Raw genomic sequence first — 26,282 nt, 5'->3', positions numbered from 1 at the left:
ATAAATAAACTAAACCACAATAGAACTGCATCCAGAATTATCTCAACACAAGAAAATCAACCTGTATTTATTGGGTAATTATAGCAGACTAAAATGGCCCAACGCGTTTCAAAGAAATTCTAACTAAAATACATCTGGTTCCATTTGTATACTGATGGCATCCACCTGAAACCTTCCATCAACCTTTCCTGACCCCTCTGCTTCTTACAATTGCATAAACATTCATTAAGGACTTTATCTATACCTTCTACCTGCAAACCCAGGTGATCTTATTGCTCCCTAATAGACCCTACTCTTTTCTGTGTTGTCCATTTGCACTATGCATAGATATTAAAGATATTTTATGTCATTTTACTTAACTTTTTCCTAATTCCCCCTTTTATTATTTCTCCTATTATTTCTAAACCTTTCCAGTTTTTATGTAGTCTATTCCGCTCCGTGTTTGACAGAAACTTTCCTCCTTTCCCATCCATACAACTTGCCCCAAAGGACTAAAATAATCAAGGGAATCAAGGTGGCGCCATCAGCGATGGCAACCTCGCCAACGGTCTGTCTGTCTTTTCGTCTTTTTTTATTATTTTTAGTGTGTTAAGGGCCTGTCCCATTTGGCGATTTTTTTCGGCGACTGCCGGCGTCATATCAGTGTCGCCAATAGATTTTGAACATTTCAAAATCCAGCAGCGACAAAAAAATGTTGCAATACTTGAAAAAACACCGCGCATCAAATGTCAAACTCTCTGCTCTATTCCTCCTTGAGCCTTCTTCTATTCTCATTCAACGATTTAAAAAAAACACTTGGAGGACCATTACTCTCCAGGACCACCCACTGCCTCACCCAAATGGAATTCATTACATGTGATCCAAGACCACATGTGGCATGAACCTTGCCCTGGAGAATATTGTACAGGAATTCTGTTTCGCAACTCTAAAGGCAACGAGTCATACACTATGAATAGAAGAAGTATTACACAGACTCTTCGGCCTAATCGGTCATTGATGACCAAATTGCTCATCAAAGCAAGTCCCATTTGCCATCATTTAACCCACATCCCTCTAAACCTTTCTTATCCGTGCACTGGTCCAAATATCATTGAAATGTCATTGTACCTGCCTCAACCACTTCATCTGGCATCGCATTCCATTTACTCACCACTCTGTGTGAAATATTTGTCTCTCTAGTTCCATTATATCTTTCCCATTTCACCTTAAACCTATGTCCTCTGGTTCTTGATTCCCCAACCCTGGGAAATAAGACTGTATGGATTCACCCTGTCTTTGCCCCTCATGATTTTATACAGCTCGAAAAGATCACCCCTCTGTCTTCAAGGAATGTAGTCCTAGCCTGCCCAACCTCTCCCGATAGCATAGTCTCTTGAGTTCTGGCTATGTCCTCGTAAATCTTCTCTACATTCTTTCCAGCTTCGTGGCATTGTTCCTAGAGCAAGGTGACTAAAACTGAACATAATAATCCAAGCATGGCATTGCCAATGTCTTGTATAACTACAACATAACATCTTAATTTCTATACTCATTGCCTTACTGATGACGGCCTGCATGCCAAAAGCATTCTTTACCAGCCCATCTATGTGACGTCACTTTCAGAGAGCTAAGTACTTGTACTTCTCGGACCTTCCATTTTATAACACTCCCTAGAGCCCCACCGTTCACCGTGAAGGGCCTGTCCCACTTGGGCGTCATTTGCGCGTCACGCAGGTGGTGTGCGAAGATTTTGAGAATCCCGAAATCCTGGGGTGGCACGCACTACTGTGCGTCATTGCCTACGCCACCACGCGCCATGCGCGCGTAATGCACGCCATGAGCGCGTCATGACACGTGCGTCGTGCGTGGTGACGCGTAAATGATGTTGCGTAAATGATGTGCAAATGACGCCCAAGTGGAACAGGCCCTTGATAGTCCTATCCTGGTTTGACTTCCCTAAATGCAATACCTCACACAGCTAAATTAAATCCCAGTTGCCATTCCTCAGCCCACTCATCCAGCTAAAGAAGATCCCACTGGAATTCTCAATAAATGACACACATTTGAAGCTATCTATGCACAAAATACATAGTTTGACTTCTAAATTTAATCTGGTTCATAAGAGATATTAGTTGTTTGGAAAAGCTGTATGTTGAAAATGGAGTATTCAAGCAAAGTAGAAAAAGGGATTGGCACTGCCCTCACCTTTCTTTAAATGCATTGTTAACGATTGCCTTCAACGTTATACGATCTCCGACTTGCGAGGGTCCCCTGAAGTGAAACATATCAATGGTCTTCAGCACTGGATGTCCTTTGCAGAAGCGGCTACAACCAGTTCAAACAAAAATACATTATTTTGTTACAAATACATTTAGCAAATAAATGCTCGTCCTCAGACGGGTCATTTCTGCAATCCATTGATGTATTACAAATAGATGCAACACAAATGATACAAGATGTTTTAACTAAACATGGGGTATAATATTTTTAACAGCAATATATCAAAGGAACAGAATTTCTACTAAAAGTCTCAATTCCATTTAATGTAGACAAAAATGTTGGAGAAACTCAGCAGGTGAGGCAGCGCCTGTCGGCAGCGTGTCCGTCTTTTTTTCAACTTTTTTAATTTTTTTAGTATGTTTAAAAGTCAGTTTTTAATGTTTCTTTGTGTGTTATGTGTGGTGGTGGTGTGGGGGGGTAAGGGGGAAACCGTTTCGGCCGCCTCTTCCATGGAGAGGCGACTTTTTCAGGTCGCCTCCCCCGTGGCCTAACAGCAGGGATCGGCGCGGACTTTCCCGGAGACGCGCCTGGAGCTTCAGCGGCGAGCGCAGCGTGGACTCTCGGCGCGGAGCGGGTGAGACCTCGCTGGAGGGGAGCGCTCCGTTACGCTGGCCCGCGGCAGCCGGCAGCCTGAAGCAGCGGTCTGCAGAACTCCAGCTGGTGCGGCGTCCACAGCCCGGGATCTCACGTTGGGGACCCGGGGGAAAAAGCTTCCACCGCCGGCCCGTGGCTGTCTTCTACCGCGGGTGCGGTATGGACTTATCATCTCCCCTGGAGGGGAGCTTCGACCGCCGGCCCTGCAGACTGCGGTGCTTCCAGCTGCGGCACGGCAGGTACTTTAAAACTTTGACCGCCGGCCTGCGGCCTACACCAGCCTGAAGCCGCGGTCTCTGGTTGGGAAGAGCCGATCCTGGACTCACCTTGACTTTGACTTTGTCCCTTACCATCTGGACGCCCGCAGCAATGGCTGTGGAGGGTGGTGGTCCCGACCACGGGGGAAAATGGAGGAGGACTGGCCAAGCTCTGTGCCTTCCACCACAGTGATGAATGCTGTGGTGTATGTTTGTGTAAAATTTTTATTGTGGTTGTGTTCTTTATTATTGTACCGCTGCTGGCAACCCAAATACCACCGACCTTGGTTGTGTGGCAATTAAATTATTTCAATTATTTCAATCTATGGAGCGAAGGAAATAGGCAACGTTTCTGGCCGAAACGTTGCCTATTTTCTTTGTTCCATAGATGCTGCCTCACCCGCTGAGATTCTCCAGCATTTTTGTCCTCCTTTATTCCTCTCTTTATTTCATCTGAAACCTTAAGAATCAGGGGTAGGCCATTTAAGACGGAGATGAGGAAAACCTTTTTCACCCAGAGAGTTGAGAATTTATGGAATTCTGTCACAGAAGGCAGTGGAGGCCAATTCACTTCATATTTCTTTCGCTCCATAGATGCTGCCTCACCCGCTGAGTTTCTCCAGCATTTTTGTCTACCTTCGATTTTCCAGCATCTGCAGTTCCTTCTTAAACATCAATTCCATTCAACCCCATTTTTGATGCCATGACAATACTGTACACTAAATTTCTGGATAAAGGCTTTGTGTCGCATGACCAGGGATGGAACTGCAGGCAGTCATTTAAAAATTAATAATTGAAGAAGGATCGCTATCACCTACTGGAGAATGAAAATACAATTCACTGGTAATCTCATTAAAAAATGCTCTCTTAGCTTAAAATCTGCATCTCTTCTCTTCATTACCAGATGGGTCCATCTGGTGGACATTGTTAGTAGCAACCAATTCACAAACTATGGATCTCATTGCAACGTGGAGGAGTGCTGCGATCATGGCCAACTGAAAATACGCCATCCAGCCTCAACCTATTTCCCAGTTCTTCAGGTGTAGCCTTGGAGGATATTGACTGCAAGTCCTCGCCCATATATAGAGTCATAGGGTGATGCAGCGTGGAAACAGGCCCTTCAGCCCAACTTGCCCACATAAGAGATGGTACAACAATCAGGAAGGGAAAAGGTTTTTAATCTCAAGTTCAGGATAAGATTTTTTATGTTTGATTTCCAAGAGCCGATGTGGGTGATGAGAGGTGGACGATTGGGGCTTAATGCAAAACAATACTTTATCATTTTGGAAATTATTTATTTCCCTGTTTCCCCTGTATCTTTCCAAGGAATAACTCAATGAAGATAGACATAAAAGGCTGGAATAACTCAGCGGGACAGGCAGCATCTCTGGAGAGAAGGTAGACACAAAAAGCTAGAGTACCTCAGGGGGCCAGACAGCATCTCTGGAGAAAAGGAATAGGTGACATTTCGGGTCGAGACCCTTCTTCATACCGAGACTCAGGGGAGAGGGAAACAAGAGATATAGATGGTGATGTAGAGAGATATTATTCCTTTTCGCCAGAGATGCTGCCTGTCCCACTGAGTTACCCCAGCTTTTTGTGCCTATCTTCGGTTTAAACCAGCATGTGCAGTTCCTTTCAGACTTCTAGCATCCGTAGTTTTTTTTCACTTTCATTAATTTTGATACCACTAAACAGGCTACAAAGGAGACTTACGAGGATGTTGCAAGTTTGCAAAAGTTTCAGATGTAAAATCAAAGGTGGAACTAGGCTAGTTTACTCTGGAACTGAGAGGATGAGGCGAGTTTTAACGTGTATTAAATTTTAAAATAAGAGAAACAAGAAAAGCCTGTTTCCTACTGTGGAAAGGACAATAATCAGGCAGCATGGATTTAAAGTCATATGTAGGATTTACAGTGATTTGAGGAATTTTCCTTCTGCGGGTTGATATTGGCATAATGTTGACATAGCTATTGTGGGCCGAAGGGCCTGTTACTGTGCTGTACTGTTCTATGTAACTGGAGTGGTGCGGGTTTGGAACTCACCGTCAAAAAGCATAGTTTATTCATAAATGCTCATCATATTTAAAACAAAATTGGATGAGTTCTTGACAGGCCTATAGATCTAACGATGGAAAGTGAGATTAGTAACGTGGCTCTTTTATAGCAGACACGGTTATAATGGGCCTTATTGCTTAATTGGAGGAGGCTTTGGAGAGGGTGCAGAAGAGGCTTACTCAAATGCTGCCTGGGTTAAAGGGTATCAGCTGTAAAGGGAGGCTGGACAAACTTGATCAAAACACAGAGTGCTGGACAAAGTTGAATTGTTTTCTCTGGAGCGCCAGGGGCTGAGGGCAGCTGGGGACTAGTACAGAATAGAAGTATTAGGAATGCAAAATAAATGAAAATATGATGCAAGTTAAAGAGCAGGCTGAAAAACACAATCCTACTGAGGGGCGGTGCGGTGATGCAGCGGTAGAGTTGCTGCCTTACAGCGCCAGTGACCCGGGTTCGATCCTGACTACAGGTGTTTGTCTGTACGGTGTTTTACGTTCTCTCCGTGACCTGCCTGGGTTTTACCCAGATGATCCAGTTTCCTCCCACGCTCCAAAGACGCCCAGGTTCATAGGTTGAGTAAGTAAGTAAGTAAGTTTATTGGCCAAGTATTCACATACAAGGAATTTGCCTTGGTGCTCCGCCCACAAGTAATAACATGACATACATGACATTAATTGGCTTGGTATAATTGTATATAGTTCCTAGTGCATGTAGGATGGTGTTAATGTGCGGGGATCGCTGGCCATCCCAGGCTCGGTGGGCCAAAGGGCCTGTTTCCACGCTGTATCTCTAAACTAAACTACTGAGGAGAGGTACTTAATGATGTACTTAATGAGGTTAATATTGGGGAAACAGATTTCAAATTGCAATGCCCAGTCAACTCAGGGCAACCAGATTCCTCACTGCACCTGAAACCCTCCCCAATACAACCTTCAAACCCATTCCATTTCCTTAGACCAATGTTGACCCAGCAACTTTACCCTCAACATCAGCAAAAAGAAACATTTCTGGCCTCCCTGTCCCACAATGCTCAAACACGTTCACTCGCAGCCCAGCAAGCAAAAAAGGCAAATCAATGAAGAGGAAAGAGTACACAACAACAACAACTGCTCTTTTGAGAAGCAAGGAGAGGGAAGAATTACATTTCATGTTTTTCTTCACAGAATCGGAAAGAGCAAAGAAGGGAAAAACATGGTTAAGCTGGAGTCAGGAGACACAGGTAAACATGGAGGAGACCTTGGGTTTATTTTAATTTGAACTGATTTGGCAGAACAAAGAGAAGTGCCTCGATCAGTCACATCATAGGACCTCCTTAGTCTCTCAATAGTCAATAGTCAGATTTATTCGTCACGTACACAATAAAGTGCAGTGAAATGAATTTGCCAGCAGCGGTACAATAAAAAAAGAACACACAATACACAACTTAACACAAACATCCACCACAGCATTTATCACTGTGGTGGAAGGCACAAAGTCCAGTCAGTCCTCCTCCATTTCCCCCCCGTGGTCGGGACCACCTCCTCCACACACTTTTCATTTCAGGTTTGCAATTCTCCCCCTTGAGCGCCATATATTATCGGTTTGCCACAACTCTAAATATGACTAGTATTACTGAACTTCATTAGCAAAGTTCTTACAGCCGATTGCTGAAATGTTGTGTTCATAACCCAGCCGTAACTGGGCAGATAACAGCACCAATCAACAAATAATGAATGACACTAGAACTGCCAAACTGGAGGATCACAGATTTACTAATCAGAATCACGTCAGCAACAGCCATCATCAAACAAGGAAGAAAGTGAAACAATCAAAAATAATTCTGCTAGAATAAGGCATTTATTGATTACAATCTCCTCATCAAAATTACTGGAGAGTGGAATTAGGAAATAGTTAACAGGTGGGGCAAGAGCTAATCATTTGTTGAAGCAAGCCTGAGTGAGACATTGGAACCAGGACATCTTTCATAAACAGTGTATTAAAGAAAGGAGTGCAAACAGATCCGACAAATATCTGACCTTGCAGAGATTATAGCTGCACTCTCCATCCAAGCCATGATCTGCCCTCCGAAACTGTTCCTCTGATGATTCGCATGAGGAGGCAAGACGAGCTCAACAGTCTCAACCCTGGTCTTCTCTGCAGGCACAACGTGCTGGGATTCATCAACATCTGGTTCTGCTTTAGGAAACACGTTCCACATTTCAGCCACATCGCAGCTTCATCCCAACCCGTGTTGCAACTTACAGGCTCACACGGACATTCACAGAAACAAACTGTGTGAGGAGGATATTTGAACATTGTGCTGCTTCAGTGTGATAAAGCTTTGTGCCCCATGTGCTTTGAAATATGTACATTGCAAACTCACACATTACCAAACACTTTTAACTCCCCCTCCCATTCCCACGCTGACCTTTCTGTCCTGGGCCTCCTCCACTGTCAGAGTGAGGCCCAGCACAAATTGGAGGAACAGTACCTCAAATTTCGCTTGGGCAGCTTACACCCCAAAGTATGAACATCGACTTCTCTAACTTCAAGTAGTCCTTGTTTTCCCTCTCTCTCCATCCCTCCCCCTTACCAGTTCTCCAACCAATCTTAAGGGCCTGTCCCACTTTCACGACCTAATTCACGCCCTCTGCTGAGTTTGCTCTTGACTCATACTTGCAGCATGGTCATCACAAGGTCGTAGGAGGTCGTAGGTAGGTCGCAGGTGGTCGTGATGCTAGTCGTAGGTACTCGTGGTGAAAGAGTTAGTTATTAATTGACTGTTATCATATTTAAGCTTTCCTGTTGTAAAAGGCCAATTGTAATGCATGATGGGATTTGCACAACTCCCATCGTGACAAGGGTTTTTTTTAAACTTAAGTTGAATAGTTCACAGCTCTCTTGCAAGGTTTTTTTCTGTAAGTTGAAGAGGTTAATCAGATAAGAGGGGGCCCAGAGGATGCCATTGGGGTGACTGGCTTTTGGCAAAGAGTGAAAAGCAACTCCATATTTGGAGGTGGATGATGGTTTTTGTACATTACATCATGCAATTGGTTTTATATCTGTAGGTATATAAACTCGCGTTTTCTGGTATTTCTGTGTGTGTGCTGCTGGAGATTCAGACGTGAAACTGTTGCCTCTGGGTCTCTAAGTCCACACCCGTCAGACGTTAAATTTTGTATGGTCTTAAGAATTTGTACTTTGTCTATCTTTTTAAGTGAAATTTTTCAGTGGCATCAACAAGGTCGGGCGTTTTTCTAGCATCTTGAAAAATGTCCACGAGTGAAAAAGATCGTGAATTAGGTCGTGAAAGTGGGACAGGCCCTTTACTGTGTCGACTACATTTTATCTCTGTTTGCTTTGTTGTTACCTTCTCCCAGCTAACAAGGGGGATCTATTCTACATTTTCCATGATCTCCATTCCCTTTGTCCTATTTTCACTTCTTACACTTCCTTATCTATGTATCTCCCTCTCCCCTAACAAGAAGGGTCTCGACCCAAAGCGTCACCCATTCCTTCTCTCCAGAAATGCTGCCTGTCCCTCTGAGTTACTCCAGCATTTTGTGTCTATCTTCTGTATACAAATGTTGCTTTATAGGCATGCTGACATATCATCACTCGACCATTAATTGAAAGAGATAAGAATCATGTTAGCGGACATAAATTCATAGGAGATATGAATATGTGATCACTATCAACATTATCTGATCAACTAACGTATTCCTTCATTGTCTCTCACCCACACATTGTGAAATTGTTTTGCAGAATAGCTATGTTGCATTCTTTACATTTCATCTTTGGTTCAACAAGTTATAATTTCCAAACAATTATTTCTACATAACAAAATGTGAGAAGAGGTAGCCAAAGACAGTAGCAATAGAGGTGCAGTCTTAGAAATTTTGACGGGCTGTTGCTTGAAATATATAGAGATATGATGTAAAAGATATTTTGAATGTTAAATTTTCAGTACATTGAAAAGACTGGCAAAGTCGGAACCAAAAATGCTTCAGGGCATCAACCCAGACTCTCATAGTGGAGATCAAAGAGATAATCAGGAGGCACCAAAAAGCACAGAGATGGAGTGGGTGGGAGGAGGTGAAAGAGGAAATGCGTACAGGGTTTAAAGAGGGTGGGGGTTACAATAGGCAGGAGAGAAGAGCTCAAGCAATCAATCTATCAACTGAATCTATTCATCAATCATCGGTATCGTTTGTATAGCCTCTCATTCAATCATTACCATTTATATTGCACCTTTCACATGTAAAACTCTCTTAAAGCACCTGAATTTTGTGTTATCAAATACTGTGGCCACATTAGGAGTTGTTGAGGCAGATTTGTTATAGATTAATGTTTTAAAGCAGTTTTTGTTAGGAGGAAAGAGTAGAAAAGTGGATCGGTTTAGGCAAGTTTGAGATAAAATAGAGCTGTGCAGCTGTCCACAATTGGAGCCATCTTGCAGCAGTTTACCAAGTTACAGGGAAAGGAAGGGCAAGGCCTCGGAGAGAACTGAAAATAAATGTGAGAATTTTTAAATCAACAGATAGCCAATATCAGTCAGCAAGAAGTGGTGCCATGGCTGAATGAGGTATTGAAACAGGTGTGGGAGTAGACCATTCGGCCCTTCGAGCCAGCACCGACATTTAACATGATCATGGCTGATCATCTAAAATCAGTACCCCGTTCCTGCTTTTTCCCCCATATCCTGTGATTCCGTTATCCCTAAGAGCCGATGCAATTTAGGATTGCCAAACAGACTTTGGGATGTGGTCGAGTCTACAGAGGGAAGAAGATGGGAATTTGAGCAGGGTTGCCGTGAACAAATCACGTTTCAAAGTAAATAAGGCATGAGTGAAGACATCTCAACAGACGTAAACAAAACTCTACAACATCATTAATTAAAATTGCATTCAGATCACCTTTACTCAGCATTCTAAAGTTACACAGCTGATGACCTTGAAGATTGAGATTGCAAATGTACTTGGATTTCTTGGTGGAAGGATGAGTAAAGGGATGTAGAGATTAACAGCCATTACCTTTCTGAATTGTGCTTGAGGAGACCAGATCTTTAATGCTTTCCAAGTGATGCAGCCTCATTCTGCGACGTTCAGCAGCAATACTGTATTCAATTTTCTCCTGGGATGTTCTCGGAATCACTGCCTTCAGCTGGACCTGGCAACAGGAGGAAAGCCATGCATTTGTGATGAGTTGAGGAGACTTTCCTTTCCTTTCAGGCAAATTATGCAATAAATTACTGGGAACAAATATCAAACCACCAAATCTAGAGCTAGCAAAAAGATAAAGAGTGAGAGCAAGATTATATGAGGCCTTAGTCATAAGTATCCACCAGCATTCCTTGATTGTGTGTTGATGAGGGAAAAAAGACTGATGATTCGGGCATGAAAACGCAATGGTTAAAGAGCTAATCCACACATGTATTGGTAAAAAATAATTACACGAAAGACACATTGTAGTCTCCTGAAGAGGGGTTACGACCCGAAACGTCACCCATTCATTTTCTCCAGAGATGCTGCCTGTCCTGCTGAGATACACCAGCTATTTTGTGTCTGTCTTTGGTTTAAACCTGCATCTGTAGTCTGTTAGGCTGTCCTTTACCACGCTGAGGCCAGGTGTTAGCTCTCAGATACCTCCTCATACCTACCCCTTGACCACGACCCCACAAACTATCACCTCTGGCGATCTCCCTTCCACAGCCTCCGGCCTCCAAAGTTTCCCAACTCTGCACTGCCTGCGTCTTCACCTTCCCAAAATCCACAAGCAGGACTGCCTTGGCAGACACACTGCTTCTGCCTGTTCCTGCCCCAACTAACTCATCCCCAAATACATTGATTTTATCTTGTCTCCCCTTATCCAGTTTGACCTCCATCTGAGACACCTCACATACACTTAAACACTTCAATAACTTTCAATTCCAAGGCCACCATCGCCTCATCTTTACCATGGATGTCTAGTCCCTTTACTCCTCCAATCCCCACCAGGGCCCTCTGTATCTTCCTTGAGCAGAAGCCCAGTTAGTTTATCTCTGCTAACACTCTCCTCCACCTGGCAGAACCTATCCTTGCCCTCTACAACTACTCTTTGACTCCTCTCACTTTCTTCCAATCAAAAAGGTGTAGCCATGGGCACTCAAGTCAAGTCAAGTTTATTCGTCACATACACATACAAGATGTGCAGTGAAATGAAAAGTGACAATGCTTGCGGATTGTGCAAATAAACAGAATGGAACAGAATCACATATTACATATTTATGGGAGGAAAAAAACAGCAATTTTAAAAAGACATCACACAACAGTAGAATGGTTCAGTAAAGTTAGCCGCTGGAGAGATAAGAGTTTACAGTCCTAACGGCCTCTGGGAAGAAACTCCTTCTCATCCTCTCCGTTCTCACAGCATGGCAACGGAGGCATTTGCCTGACCGTAGCAGCTGGAACAATCCATTGCTGGGGTGGAAGGGGTCTCCCATGATCTTGTTGGGTCTGGATCAGCACCTTCTGATGTATAGTTCCTGCAGGGGGGCGAGTGTAGTTCCCATAGTGCGTTCGGCCAAACACACTACTCTCTGCAGAGCCTTCTTGTCCTGGGCAGTGCAATTCCCAAACCAAATCGTGATGTTTCCGGACAAGATGCTTTCCACAGCCGCTGAGTAGAAGCACTGGAGGATCCTCAGAGATACTCTGAATTTCCTCAATTGCCTGAGGTGGTAATAATAATAATAATAATGGATGGGATTTATATAGCGCCTTTCTAATACTCAAGGCGATTTACATCGCATTATTCATTCACTCCTCAGTCACACTCGGTGGTGGTAAGCTACTTCTGTAGCCACAGCTGCCCTGGGGCAGACTGATGGAAGCGTGGCTGCCAATCTGCGCCTACGGGCCCTCCGACCACCACCAATCACTCACACACATTCACACACATTCACACACAGCTCCTTTATCTGGTAAAGGAGCTGCCTTGCCTTACTCACGAGTGCTGCGGCGTGTGATGTCCATGTCATATCCTCAGAGATGTGAACTCCCAGGTATTTAAAGCAGCTCACCCTATCCACAGTATCCCCATTTATCTTCAATGGTGTGTATGTCCTCGGATGTTGTGCCCTCCTAAAGTCCACGATCAGCTCCTTATTTTTTTTGATATTCAAGAGGAGGCTGTTGTCCTGACACCAGAGTGCCAGATCAGCCACCTCCTCCCGGTAGGCCTTCTCATCATTATCAGAGATCAGGCCCACCACCACAGTGTCATCAGCAAACTTGATTATTGAGTTGGAGCTGAACCTAGCCACACAGTCATGTGTGTACAGGGAGTACAATAGGGGGCTGAGGACGCAACCCTGGGGCGATTCTGTGCTCAGGGTGAGGGACTTTGATGTATTTCCTCCCATCTTGACTACCTGGGGCCTGGCGGTGAGAATGTCCAGGACCCAGGCACACATGGGCCCCACTCACATGGGTCCCAGCTCTACCTGCCTTTTTTTTTTTGATTCCATTGAACAGTCTTTGTTCCAAATGTACGCTAGCAACATCCTCAACCATTTCTCTGCTATATTGGCAACTGCTTCATGGCTGCTTCCTGCACAAATGCTTGGGACTGAAGGCAGATAAATCCCCAGGGCCCAATGGTCTGCATCCCAGAGTACTCAAGGAGGTGGCCCTAGAAATCGTGGATGCAATGGTTATCAATTGGCAATGTTCTTTCGACTCTGGATAAGATCCTGTGGACTGCAGGGTAGCCAATGCAACTCCACTTTTTAAGAAAGGAAAGAAAATGGGGAATTATAGATCAGTTAGCCTTACATTGTTAGTGGGGAAGATGCTTGAGTCAATTATTAAAGATGTTATAGTAGCGCATTTGGAAAGCAGTGACAGGATCGGTCAAAGTCAGCAAGGATTTATGAAGGGGAAATCATGCTTGACTAATCTTCTGGAATATTTTGAGGATGTAACAAGTAGAATGGATAAGGGAGAGCCAGTAGATGTGGTGTATCTGTACTTTCCAAAAGCCTTTGACAAGGTCCCACACAAGAGATTAGTGTGCAAATTTAGAGCACATGGTATTAGGAGTAGGGTATTGGATAGAGATCTGGTTTGCAGACAGAAAGGTAAGTGTAGGAATTAACAGGTCCTTTTCAGAATGGCAGGCAGTGAAGAGTGGGGTGCCGCAAGGCTCGGTGCTGGGACCCCAGTTATTTACAATATATATTAGCGATTTAGATGAGGGAATTAAAAAATGTGACATCTCTAAGTGACACAAAGCTGGCTGGCAGTGTGAGCTGCGATGAGGATGCGATGAGGCTGCAGGGTGACTTGGATAGGTTGGGTGAGTGGGCAGATGCATGGCAGTTGCAGCATAATGTGGATAAATGTGAGGCTATCCACTTTGGTGGAAAGAACAGGAAGGCAGATTATTATCTGAATGGTGTCAGATTAGGAAAAGGGGAGGTGAAATGAGACCTGGGAGTGCTTGTACATCAGTCACTGAAAGTAAACATGCAGGTTCAGCAGGCAATGAAGAAAGCTAATGGCATGTTGGCCTTCATTGCAAGAGGATTTGAGTTTATAAGCAGGAGGTCCTACTGCAGTTGTTCAGGGCCCTGGTGAGAACGCACCTGGAGTATTGTGTGCAATTTTGGTCTCCTAATTTGAGGAAAGACATTCTTGCTATTGAGGGAGTACAGCATAGGTTCACCAGGTTAATTCCCGGGATGGCGAGACTGACATATGATGAAGGAATGGGTCGACTGGGCGTGTATTCACTGGAATTTAGAAGGATGAGAGGGCATCTTACAGAAACATATAAAATTCTTAATGGATTGGACAGGTTGGATGCAGGAAAAATGTTACCGATGTTGGGAAAGTCCAGAACCAGGGGTCACAGTTTAAGAATAAGGGGTAGGTCATTTAGGACTGAGATGAGGGAAAATGTCTTCACTCAGAGAGTTGTGAATCTGTGGAATTCTCTGCCACAGAAGGCAGTGGAGGCCAAGTCACTGGATGTTTTCAAGAGAGAGTAGTGGCTAAAGGAATCAAGGGATATGGGGGGAAAAGCAGGAATGGGGTACTGATTTTAGATGATCAGCCATGATCATATTGACTGGCGGTGCTGGCTCGAGGGGCCAAATGGCCTACTCCTGCACCTATTTTTCTAAGTTTCTATGTTTCTGACATTCATTTTAGCAACTTTACCACTAAAATTCATTCTGCGCTTAAATTTACTTGGACCATCTCTGACACTTCCCCCCCCCCCCCCCCCCCCCCCCCCCCCCCTCTCAATCTTTTGACTCCATCACCAGGGACAGACATTCGACTGACATGCCTGACCCACTGAGTTACTGCAGCATTCTGTGTTCTACACAAGATTCCTGCATCTGCAATTTCTTGTGTCTATGACGTGAAAGATATTTGTTAGGGGTCCTTGGAAACATAATGTAAAAAAATAGAGCACATGGTATTGAGGGCAGTTATCGATATGGATAGAGAACTGGTTGGCAGACAGGAAGCAGAGTAAGAATTAACAGGTCCTTTTCAGAATGGCACGCAGTGACTAATGGGGTGCCACAAGGCTCAGTTCTGGGACCCCAGTTATTTACGATATATATTAACGATTAGACAAAGGAATTAAAAACTCCACGTTTGTAGATGACACAAAGCTGGGTGGCAGTGTGAGCTACGAGGGGGATTCTATGGGGCTGCAGGGTGATTTGGATAGGTTGGCCAAATAGCCTACTCCTCCACCTATTTTCTATATTTCTATGTTTCCCCATCAGTAAACTGCTAGGATAGATGTCACTAAAACGTATTATCTGGCTGTAAACCAGTATTTAAATGAATTTCTTGCCAAACAAGTTTGATAAAAAAATTATCCTCAATGCGTAAAATATAAACTACCTGAAAAATGGTGCCTATTTTTTGCTGACTAAACATTGTTTGTTAAAACAAACCATCCTCAACCCGTTTCATCTTGTCTCAGCATCCACAGCCTTTGAGACGAGTCACAGATTCCACTTCTGTTTATGTGAAGAAATGTTTCATGATTTTGTTTAATTGCTTATACAATGCTCTGTACAAATGCAGTTACATTTCCTTGGTTATTTATCAGTTAAAAGGAACATAAGTGGAATGTTAACACTAAATCAGAATAAGTACACAGTAGATAAAGTATGACATGCTTTATGTCATGGAGTATCAGGAGTTCATGTTTTATCAGGAGTGCTGGTGCAGGATTCCCAAAAAGTTAATCTGCAAGTCGAATCGGTAGTAAATAAGTCAAACGCAATACTAACATATATTTCAAGAGGGCCAGAATACAAAAACAGGGATGTAATGTTGAGGCTTTATAAGGCGTTGGTCAGGCTGCATTTGGAGTATTGTGAGCATTTTTGGGCACTATATCTGAGGAAGGATGTGCTGGCCCTGGAGAGGGTCCAGAGGAGATTTACAAGAATGATCCCAGGAATGAGTAGGTTAACTTATGATGAGCGTTTGACGGCACTGGGCCTGTACTCGTTTAGAAGAATGAGGGGGGACCACATTGAAACGTACCAAATAGTGAAAGGCTTGGATGTGGAGAGGATGTTTCCACTCGTGGGAGAGTCAAGGACTAGAGGTCATAGCCTCAGAATTAAACGACGTTCCTTTAGGAAGGAGATGAGAAGGAATTTCTTTAGTCAGAGGGTGGTGAATCTGTGGAATTCTTTGCCACAGAAATCTGTGGAGGCCAAGTCAATGGAGGGGTGGGAGAATGCAACCTTCACGTGGTCCGCCCTGTTTCGACGAATGCAATCAACCTGGCGTGCACAATCAAGTAAGATCAAATAGAACAAGTTGTCCTACAACTTTAGGCTGTGCACGCCATACGCCAGAAGAAGAAGAAAAAGTCAATGGATATTTTTACAGCAGGGATAGATAGATTATTGATTAGTATGGATGTCAGGTGTTATGGGGAGAAGGCAGGAGAATGGGGTTGGGAGGAAGATATAGATGAGTCATGATCAAATGGCGGAGTGAACTTGATGGGTCAAATGGCTTAATTCTGGTCCTATTACATGACTTAATGACCTTGAGAATCTCAATCATACCTTTCCAGATCCTTGTCCCTTGGCCACAAATGTAGCAAATGCATTGCACACTTTCCACTGCCTTCCACTACAGGGATCTTCAGAAGTGATGATAATTCCAACCTAGGTAAAGAAATAATTATTAAATTAATCGACAGCATGCCAAGTAAAGCAAACCCCACGCCACACAGCTTTCCGATCACAGTGAGTGTTCTGACAACAGTAGACAAGGGGCAATGCTGTTGGCTTCACAATGGTGTTGACTTCTGGAACTAGTGTGGAGGATAAAACAAAATCAACCATTGCTCTGGTTTCTGAATTCAAATAATGTATACAGTGGCAGACTTCGGCTTGGATCATAGAACTGTACTTCTGTGTGAAGTGCAAAACTCCAATAAGCTATCAGCAAACGACAGACTAAGGTGGAATTGTATACTGGGATAAGTTAAATATTCCAAGCCAATATAATGAAAAAAAGATGGATAAAATTATTACAAATTCGTAATAATTTAAAATAACATTAATCTAGGATGGGTGACTCAAGTGGCTGAGTAAAATTCCTTGTACAATGTAAAGTTCCAACCTCCAGACTTGTGTTAAAGGCACGATTCACTTTTGCTTTGATGTTCACCACATGCCCAACACTAGAAGAAAATAAAAACATTCAGAATTAGCAAGAAAACTACTTGCAAATGCATGGACAATTTTGACATAGAACATAGAAAACTACAGCACAGGAACAGGCCCATTGTCCCTCATGATGCCACCAACCTACACTAATCTCATCTGCATGCACATGATCCATTTCCCACCATCTCCATATGCCTATCTAAAAAGCCTCTTAAATGCCACTGTTGTATCTGCCTCCATCATTGCCACAGATGGTGCATTCCAGGCACCCACAATCCCCTGTGTAAAAAAATACTTGGCCAGACATCTTCAAACTTTGCCCCCTTCACTTTAAAGTTATCCCCTCGTCCAATCATTGAGATTTCCACCCTAGGAAAAAGGTTCTGACTGTCTACCCTGTCTGTGGATCTAAAAATGTTATATCTTTCTATCTCCTCCCCCCCTCAGCCTCAGACGCTCCAGAGAAAAGAATCAACGTTTTTCCAACCCCTTCTTATCGCTAATACCCTCTCATCATGGCAACATTCTGAGAGACATCTTCTGCACCCTCTACAAGCTTCCTTGTCCATCCTGTAATGAGGCTACCAGAACCACACACACTACCCCAAATGCGGCTAACCAAAGTCCGATAAAGCTGCATCACGACTTCCTAACTCTTATATTCAATACCCTGACAAATGAAGGCAAACAATCAAGCAAGATGCTGCCGATATTCTACCAATCGTTGGTAGCCAGTGCCATCTTCTTCCTTGTCGTGTGCTGGGGAAGCAGGGCGAAGGCCGCAGACAACAACAGGATTAACAGGCTCATCAGGAAGGCTGGCTCCATCCTGGGAGTGGAGTTGGATTCACTGGAGGTGGTTTTGGAGGGGAGGATGCTCCTCAAACTGTGGAGCATCTTGGACAATACAGCTCACCCCCTCCATGACACACTGGTCAACCTGAGGAGCACCATCAGCAACAGACTGGTCCCACCAAGATGCAGTACAGAACGCCACAAGAGTTACTTTCTCCCTGTGGCTTTCAAACTGTATCTAACACTTCCCCCTTCCTCGTGGGGTAGACCGACTCCCCTCCCCCCTCCCCAATCTTTGCACATCCCCAAATCTTTCCACTCGTCACTTTAATTTCATGTTTCATGTATCTTGTGTTTTATGACAGTTGGCAGATCAATTTCCCTTCTTGGGATGAATAAAGTTCTATCATATCGTATTGTAAAAGGCTATCCCTGATTTTGGAAGTGAATGGCCACAGGGGTTACCTGCATTCCCGATCTACTCGCTTCCTGGGTGGTCACCTATCCACTCTCTCCCTGTGCCTTAGGCCTGACCATCTCTCTATAACTTCCAACTATTTTCGAAATTCCGTTTTGTTGCCTAGATAAATGTAGGCAGATTTCAAGAGTGAATTGTGAATCTAAGATATAACCAAGCAGGCTTGTAGCGCTGTGAATTTTGTGATTGAAATCTAAAATCTAAAGACTGAAATCGAAAGGCGCAAATCCACAAGTAATAGGTTACAAATTAATAACCATCAGAGACATGGTTGCAATGTGACGAAAGTTCAGTATTAAATATTCCAGGACACTTGATGTTTAAAATAGATAAATGAAATGAAAATGGAGGATAATAAGAAATTGAATAAAGACAGTCAAGAAAAAAGGATCATACCTCAGAAAATCAAGTGGAATACATTTGGATGGAGCTAAAATATGGCAAAGGGCAAAAAAACATCATGAAATATTCACAGGGCGCAAACAATTGTATGATGGCATGCATGTAACTCAGGAAAGCGAGACATATGTAATAAAACTTGCATATAATAGCTGGGAAAGTAGTAGTAGTTTTTTTTTTAAAAGGTAAAAAAAAGATCTGCAATGCAAAACTATGAAAAAGCTGACTCCGGAGACAGTGGATGCAGTTCCAAATGCATCCTCCAAATGTTCTATTGGTGCCAGAGTGGCTCTCCCAGTTTGGAGAGAAGCAAAGCCTATTATCTATGGGAAAAGGGAGAGAGCCAGTGATATGGCAGGACAAAAACAGCTGATTTAGGATTAGCTATACAGGCAGGTTGTGAATATATGAATACATCAAAGCAACTGTACTTAAAATTACTGTTACATTGAGTTTTTCCTTATATTAATGGTGGCATAATGGCACAATGATAGACCTGCTGCCTCGCAGTGCCGGAGACCAGGGTTCGATCCTGACTACGAGAGCTATCTGTACTTTGAACGTTCTCCCTGTGATCACGTGGGTTTTCTCCGGGTGCTCCGATTTCTTCCTACATTCCAAAGACATGCACGTTGTAGATTAAATGCCCCTAGTGTGTAGGGAAAGTGGGATAACATAGAACGTGCAAATGGTTGATCGATGGTTGGTGTGGACACGGTGGGCCGAAGGGCCTGTTTCCACACTGTATCTCTAAATTAAACATTAAATGATTAGAGGCCAATCAAATAATTGAAAAACTTAGTGGTGTTGCGGCTAATCACTCAGAATAGGAAAGCTAGAATCAAAGGAAACAAACGTAAATGCAGAAAGAGAAAACAATGATTTGCCAGAGCAGGCAGCTGAGAGACCTCATGTTCCAACTTGCTACAAACAAGACTTGCAGGTCTAATTTTTCTTTAAACCAGTATAGTAATTCGACTCCATAAAATATATGTGCTACGGTGTAGGCAGCTTTATAAAGAAAAAAAAACCTGGCAAGTTATTTAACATAATAATATAGCACAGCAAATGCTCAAAGCAGAAAAAAGCAAGAGCAGGCCATTTGGAACGAGCGTGCAAGCAAGAGTGAGGGAGAGCAAAAGTGGACTTTGCTTAGTTCTAATGAAAGGCCCTTGATCCAAAACATTTAATACATTCTTATCTTCATATACAGTATGTTGCATGACATGCTGACTGCCTCTAGTATTCTCTATTTTTGTTGACAATTTCCAGAATCTGTAGGGCGTATTTTTTGCTTTTCAAAAGCTGATCTGATCATTGGTCTTGAATCCATCTTGTCAGGTCTACGTTTCTAACCATCTACCGTGTTGAGTATTCTTAAACTTATTTCTCAATGAGATCGCTTCTCATTCTTTGAAGCCCCAGAGTACAGCTGTTCAACTACTCGCAGAACAACAGATGCACCTCAGAAATCAATCTAGTGAACTCCCAGTCTAGCCAACGCACTTGGAATCAATCTTATCTGGAATCTTGGAATCAGTCTTATATGAAATAGTGTACTTTCTGCTTTCTCATGATCCCACAATCCCCGACTGAAAACTGACTTGCATTTGTATGGTACGTCAAAAGATATTCTGTATCTAATGAAGTATTTTGAATTGAAATTATTTTTGCAACACAACAAAAAAATGTTAAATTAAGTGTCCAAAATTGAGATTATTAAACAATTCAAATCAGTTCTTAAACACTCAAACTGTCCTCTATGTGAAGAACTATGAAATATTAATATTCAACGGGACACATAACAAAAATAAATCTATGCTAAAATCTCCATTAAAGCTTCAGCAGCATTTATTCTACGTCAGTATTATGCAGTTTACATATCTCCTAGCAAACTGTTTATACCTCACTTCTCATACTGGAATCAGGAGACTTCTTTTCCAGCTTCCGATGAAGAACTGCTCATTATTTTGCTGAGGATGTCACATAGTAGATCATTTTAACCTTAAACCTTTCCAATTAGAGACATTTCAACTCTTGCTTCTTGGCTGAATCCCAACTCAGAGATATAAGTGTGGGTGTAACTCCAACCTGAATTGAATGCGTAAAGATCGTGGAATGTAGCTGATGTATTGTTTGTTCCGAAAGACATTGGCATAAACTCTAATGTAGCCAAGTTCTGACGCAATGTCATTGGCATTTATCAAACAAGCAATGTTTTCTCTCGATTGTGGAAACATATGTAAACAAAAAGCTCAAAATCACTACCTGAGTCTCTGCTCAAAGTCAAAGTCAATGTCATCCATTGAGGCAGTAACACATGGGCAGTGTGCATGTCTTTCCGCTGTACGGCAGAGGCGAAGGGGGAATCAAAAAGAAAAGTATTGTCAAGAAAATGTATTACATTTAAAGCTTAAAAGTCTCTTAATCATTTGATGGAATACAATTACATTACTCTGCAGAAAAATACAGCATTTATTCATAGTAGGCTATTCCAGAAAAAGTTTCCTTGAGCAGGCAACAAACTTGCTATGCCCTTGAAAACTCAATGATAACAAACATTTGTGATTAAGGATGGTGTGAATTCAGCAGCAGGTCATAGTCATAGCGTGATACAGCGTGGAAACAGGCCATTCGGCCCAACTTGCCCACACCGGCCAACGTGTCCCAACTACTCTAGTCCCACCTGCAATGGTCACTATCCCTCCAAACATGTCCTATCCATATACCAGTCTAACTGGTTCTTAAATGTTGGGATAGCCTCTGCCTCAACTACCTCCTCTGGCAGCTTGTTCCATACACCCACCACCCTTTGTATGAAAACGCTACCCCTCAGATCCCTATTAAATCTTTTCCCCTTCACCTTAAACCTATGATTCATAATTCAATTAATTCCATTATCAGAAATGTTGGAATCCAAGCATTGAAACAATGAACAACAAAGTTTGCTGGCCTGGATGCAAATGCAGGACAGAATGAAAGGGGGCTGTGACATTACTTATTAGCCCAAAACAGTTCATTTAAATACAAAATTAAGGTACTCATACAATGGCTGATCAATAACACTTTCCCCAGTATGTTCTAATAAACTATAGGCGTCTGCTTTGCTTTAAATATTAATGCACATATCTCAGATTCCTGGACCCATAATATGGTATGAAAAGAATGACTCCGAACAAGAAAATCAAGTTTAATGGTTTTTGACATTAATGGCCGGAAATTAATAATTTTTCAATTTTGTGCAGTTTGTCTTATTCGGGTGCACTAAAGTCAAATGTAGCACAGTTAAGTACAGAATAAACAGCAAAATAAAAGCAGAAACTGGGAGATTAATTTCCTAAACATGGTTCAGCTCTTTAATTTATATTCAACAATTTCAGTGACAATGTTTCAAATCAATGCATGCGACATATTACATTTTCCACTGCAGTAATCTTTCAACCACTTGAAATGAGATTAGTTTTAGGTACCTTTAGGTACAGTTCTAGCTACTTTGTTCAGTAGACAGACATACGGAGAACTAGTTTGAAATACATTTTTTCATTACATTGCTACAACCCCTCCAGCAAATGACACCACATCCAATCAATAAAGACTAAATATAGACGACAACTCAAGTGTTAAAAATGCAATGCCTAACCTATGACACAAAATGAGGCAGGACTTCCTTGAGAAACACACATAGCGTTGCCAGGAAATTCACCACCACCATACAAATGAACAATTCAGTTTCCAGAAATCCAAAAGAATTCTGCATTAATTAAAGGTTCTGTTTTCTTCCACTCCCGCACCTGTCATGCAGTTGAACCAGAGCAACATAGCCTTGGCACTGTTTGGCTCAGAACTGAATATAAAATGTCATGTTTTATAAATGTATTGAAAACTCGCCATACTCATTCAGATACCTCCAGAAACAAAAAAAACTCCAACATTTCTGGCTTTATTGTCCTTTCAAAATTGATTCATCATTAACAGTTTGCAATTAATATCTTCATCAGTCACATCATCTAAGCCAAATCCGGCCTATTTGTACCAACAGCCCCAAACCCAATTGCTCAATACCTCATCTTCAAAGTTTGTTTATATCTTTCTTCATCTTAACACCAGTCCCTCTTGCCTTAAGTGACTTCCTTTGCTCCTTAGCTTTGCACCCTGCCTGTCAAGAATCAAGAGTGTTCAATTGTCATATGCACCAACAACGGAACAATAATTCTTACTCCCATGGCTATCTGGACTACACTTCTTCCCACCCTGCTTCCTGTAAGGACTCCATCCTCTACTCCCAATTCCTCCGTCTACGCAGCATCTGCTCCACGGATGAGGCGTTCCACACCAGGACATCTGAAATGTCCTCATTATTCAGGGAACGGGGGTTCCCCTCCTCCACCATAGATGAGGCTCGCACCAGGGTCTCTTCCATACCCCGCAACACTGCTCTCTCTCCTCATCCCCCCACTCGCAACAAGGGCAGAGTCCCCCTAGTCCTCACCTTTCACCCCACCAGCCGTCACATACAAAAAGTAATCCTCCGTCAGTTTCGCCACCTCCAACGTGACCCCACCACTCGCCACATCTTCCCATCTCCCCCCATATCTGCCTTCCGCAAAGACCGCTCCCTCCATAACTCCCTTGTCAATTCTTCCCTTCCCTCTCGTACCACCCCCTCCCCGGGCACTTTCCCTTGCAACCGCTAGAGATGCAACACTTGTCCCTTTACCTCCCCCCTCGACTCCATTCAAGGACCCAAGCAGTCGTTCCAGCTGCGACAGAGGTTTACCTGCATCTCCTCCAACCTCATCTATTGCATCCGCTGCTCTAGATGTCAGCAGATCTATATCGGTGAGACCAAGCAGAGGTTGGGCGATCGTTTCGCCGAACACCGCTCAGTCCGCAATAACCAAGCTGACCTCCCGGTGGCTCAGCACTTCAACTCCCTCTCCCATTCCCCGTCCGACCTCTCTGTCCTGGGTCTCCTCCATGGCCACAGCGAGCAGCACCGGAAATTGGAGGAACAGCACCTCATATTCCGCTTGGGGAGTCTGCATCCTGGGGGCATGAACATCGTATTCTCCCAATTTTGTTAGTCCTTGCTGTCTCCTCCCCTTCCTCAGTCCCCCTGCTGTCTCCTCCCATCCCCCAGCCTTCGGGCTCCTCCTCCTTTTTCCTTTCTTGTCCCCGCCCCCCCCCCCCGCACCCCCGATCAGTCTGAAGAAGGGTTTCGGCCCGAAACGTTGCCTATTTCCTTCGCTCCATAGATGCTGCTGCACCCGCTGAGTTTCTGCAGCTTTTTTGTGTACCTTCAATAATTCTTACTTGATGCAACCTAACAGGCCCATAAATGCAATGTCCCACAAATCATATACAGCAATAAAAAGTACAATAAATGAATACCCGCAATACTAGATAACCATCATAGTGCAAAGTAAAAACAAAGTACAAAGTGTAATCAAAGACACAGCTGATAGGAGATCATAGTTGCTGAGGTTAATGTCGTGTAGTTTTCAAGAGCCGGGTGGTTGTCAGGTATAACCGTTCTTGAAACTGGTGGTCACTGTTTTCAGGCTCCAGTTCCTTCTCCCCGATGGTAGTAGCAAAGAGAGAGCATGGTGAGGAGGTGTGATAATGTCGTTTTAAGGCAGTACCTCCCATTGATCCCGTGGCCAGTGGGGAGGTCAGCACCTGAGATGGACTATCACGCTCTGTAGCCTCCTTCGTTCTACGACGATGGAGTTGCCGAACCAGGCTGTGATACAACCAGTCAGTACGCTTTCTACCGTATACCTGTAGAAGCTCAATAGAGTAGTTGTCGATATAATGAGCTTTCTTTGTGATTGCATCGATATGCTGGGCCTAGGTCAAATCTTCAGAGATATGCACGCACATTATCTTGAAGCGATTCACTCTCTGCTCTGCTGTTCCATTGATGAAGACAGGTTCATGGATCCTCAGTTTCCTCTCCTAAAGTCAGAGCGATTAGAGCAGAGAACTGAGCACACAGCCTTGAGGTGCTCTTGCATTGACGGTTATCGAACCGTCTTCTCAGCTGTTATCAGGCAACAGAACCATCCTCTCACCAGCTAGAATGCAATCCTGACCTCCCATCTGTCTCAATGGAGACCTTCGAGCTATCTTTAATCGGAATTTATCTTGCACTAAATGTTGTACCCTTTATCTGTACACTGTGGACAGCTTGACTGTAATCATGTAGAGTCTTTTCTTTGACTATACACCACAAAGGATTTTCATTATATTTTGGTATGAGTGACAATACACTAAACTGAACAAAGAGGAAGTATTGCCAATTCATACTGATTGCTTTCTGTCGATGACGACGTCTAGGATGCAATTTCTTAGGAATGTAGAATGCAGATCTCCGAGTTTGATATTTAGATGAGATGATGGTGTTGAATGGCGAGTTGTAGTTGATGAACGATGGCCTGACAGAGGTGTTCTTATTGTCCAAGTGGTCCAGTGCAGAGTGGAGAGTCAATGGGATCACGTTTCCTGTTGATCTATTGGGTTGCTGGGCAAATGGTAGTGGGTCCAGATCCTTACTAAGGCAGGGGTTGATACGCTCCATAACCAACCTCTCAAAAATACACTTCATCACCACAGACATTAGTGGCACTAGTCGGAAGTCATTGAAGCATGTCGCCATATTCTCCTTGGGCACTGTTATTGTTGAAGTCCCCATAAAACAGGTGGAAACCTTGGATTTTAGTCATAAGGATGAAATATGTCCACAAAAACTTCAGTTGGTCTGTGCAGGTTTTAAGAACGCGGCAGGTACCACCTAAGGGGTGGATTCTTTCCATGGATTTGACCTCATGAAGGATCTTCTGACATTGGCCTTGGTGACTGAGATTGCATTGTCGCCAGACCCAAAGAGGCGCATCAATGTACGGGCTTCACCTGGCAATCGATGTGAACTGCAGCCGCAAAACAAAGCTATTGGTAGTAGTTTTGTTGGGAAAAAGATTGGGCATGTTTATCAAATGAGCTGCTCAGAAATCTGCCCTTGAAAGGACAAGCGGGTGGGTCCCAGAATGTGAGCAGGCAAAGCAAATCAATCAGCTGTTTGGTTTCTACGCAACGTTGAAACATTTTGTTATTTTAATGATGGTGGAAGTTGTAAAATGATAATACATTCCAAGAAATATTACTTTACTGGAGAAGTGGATGCAATGAAACATCCAAAAACCTTCCAGTTTATCATAAGAATGGTTTTCTAATCAATTTGAAATCTGGGACCCTAACATTTCTACCTATTCTGGTCTATTTGCCAATGCAGTTGATTCTTAATGTCCAGTTTGAAAATAGAGGTCGTCACTGGCCTGCCAGTTTTCCCACAATAGCTGCCAAAACATATTGAAAATTGATCAACCAATTGAGAATTGGTATGAGAATTTAGAGCGATACTGGAATACTAGTGATCTTAAACCATGTCATGAGACGCTATTCCAGAAACTCCCTGATCTGCTCTAGGTATGGTACTTTATTTGTTACAGGTTCAGTGAAATTCATTTCAGTATACAGTTCAGTACAAGTATCACTATATACAAGCACTTAGATACAGATTAGATAAGCATCTGAGCAAAGTACAAGTGTACAGCAGTAGAACTGCTGAGATAGTATACAGAGTCGCCAGTTTGGCCTATGGATACTGCTTGACTGCACTCTGAGAATTTTACTGAGAAAGTGGTTGTTTAAAATGAATAAATCAGCATTTCCTGATATCAGTCTGAAGGGTCTCGACCCGA

General features: G+C 43.1%; 1 protein-coding gene across 5 annotated transcripts in view; it reads right to left on the bottom strand.

The window, feature by feature from the left end:
- acot11 (acyl-CoA thioesterase 11) overlaps positions 1-26,282 on the bottom strand; it is a 62,094-nt gene that overhangs the window by 29,024 nt on the left and 6,788 nt on the right. For 3 of the 5 annotated variants that reach the window (XR_004413225.1, XM_033027909.1, XM_033027908.1), the window contains exons 3-8: positions 20,791-20,866; positions 16,804-16,864; positions 16,242-16,343; positions 10,180-10,315; positions 7,183-7,342; positions 2,185-2,304 (exon numbers count right to left, since the gene is read on the bottom strand). Coding sequence is in view for 4 of the 5 variants with exons in the window: in XM_033027909.1 (XP_032883800.1) it covers positions 2,185-2,304; positions 7,183-7,342; positions 10,180-10,315; positions 16,242-16,343; positions 16,804-16,864; positions 20,791-20,866 (655 nt within the window). In the remaining variant the exon portion in view is untranslated. The remainder of the gene's footprint in view (positions 1-2,184; positions 2,305-7,182; positions 7,343-10,179; positions 10,316-16,241; positions 16,344-16,803; positions 16,865-20,790; positions 20,867-26,282) is intronic. The other 2 variants (XM_033027911.1, XM_033027910.1) reach the window with 2 other exon arrangements.

Source organism: Amblyraja radiata, chromosome 10 (genome assembly GCF_010909765.2).
Source record: "Amblyraja radiata isolate CabotCenter1 chromosome 10, sAmbRad1.1.pri, whole genome shotgun sequence".
In the NCBI taxonomy this organism is placed as follows: domain Eukaryota; kingdom Metazoa; phylum Chordata; class Chondrichthyes; order Rajiformes; family Rajidae; genus Amblyraja; species Amblyraja radiata.
The sequence above is the reverse complement of the archived record's forward strand: the minus strand, read 5'-3'. Positions and strand labels throughout refer to the sequence as shown.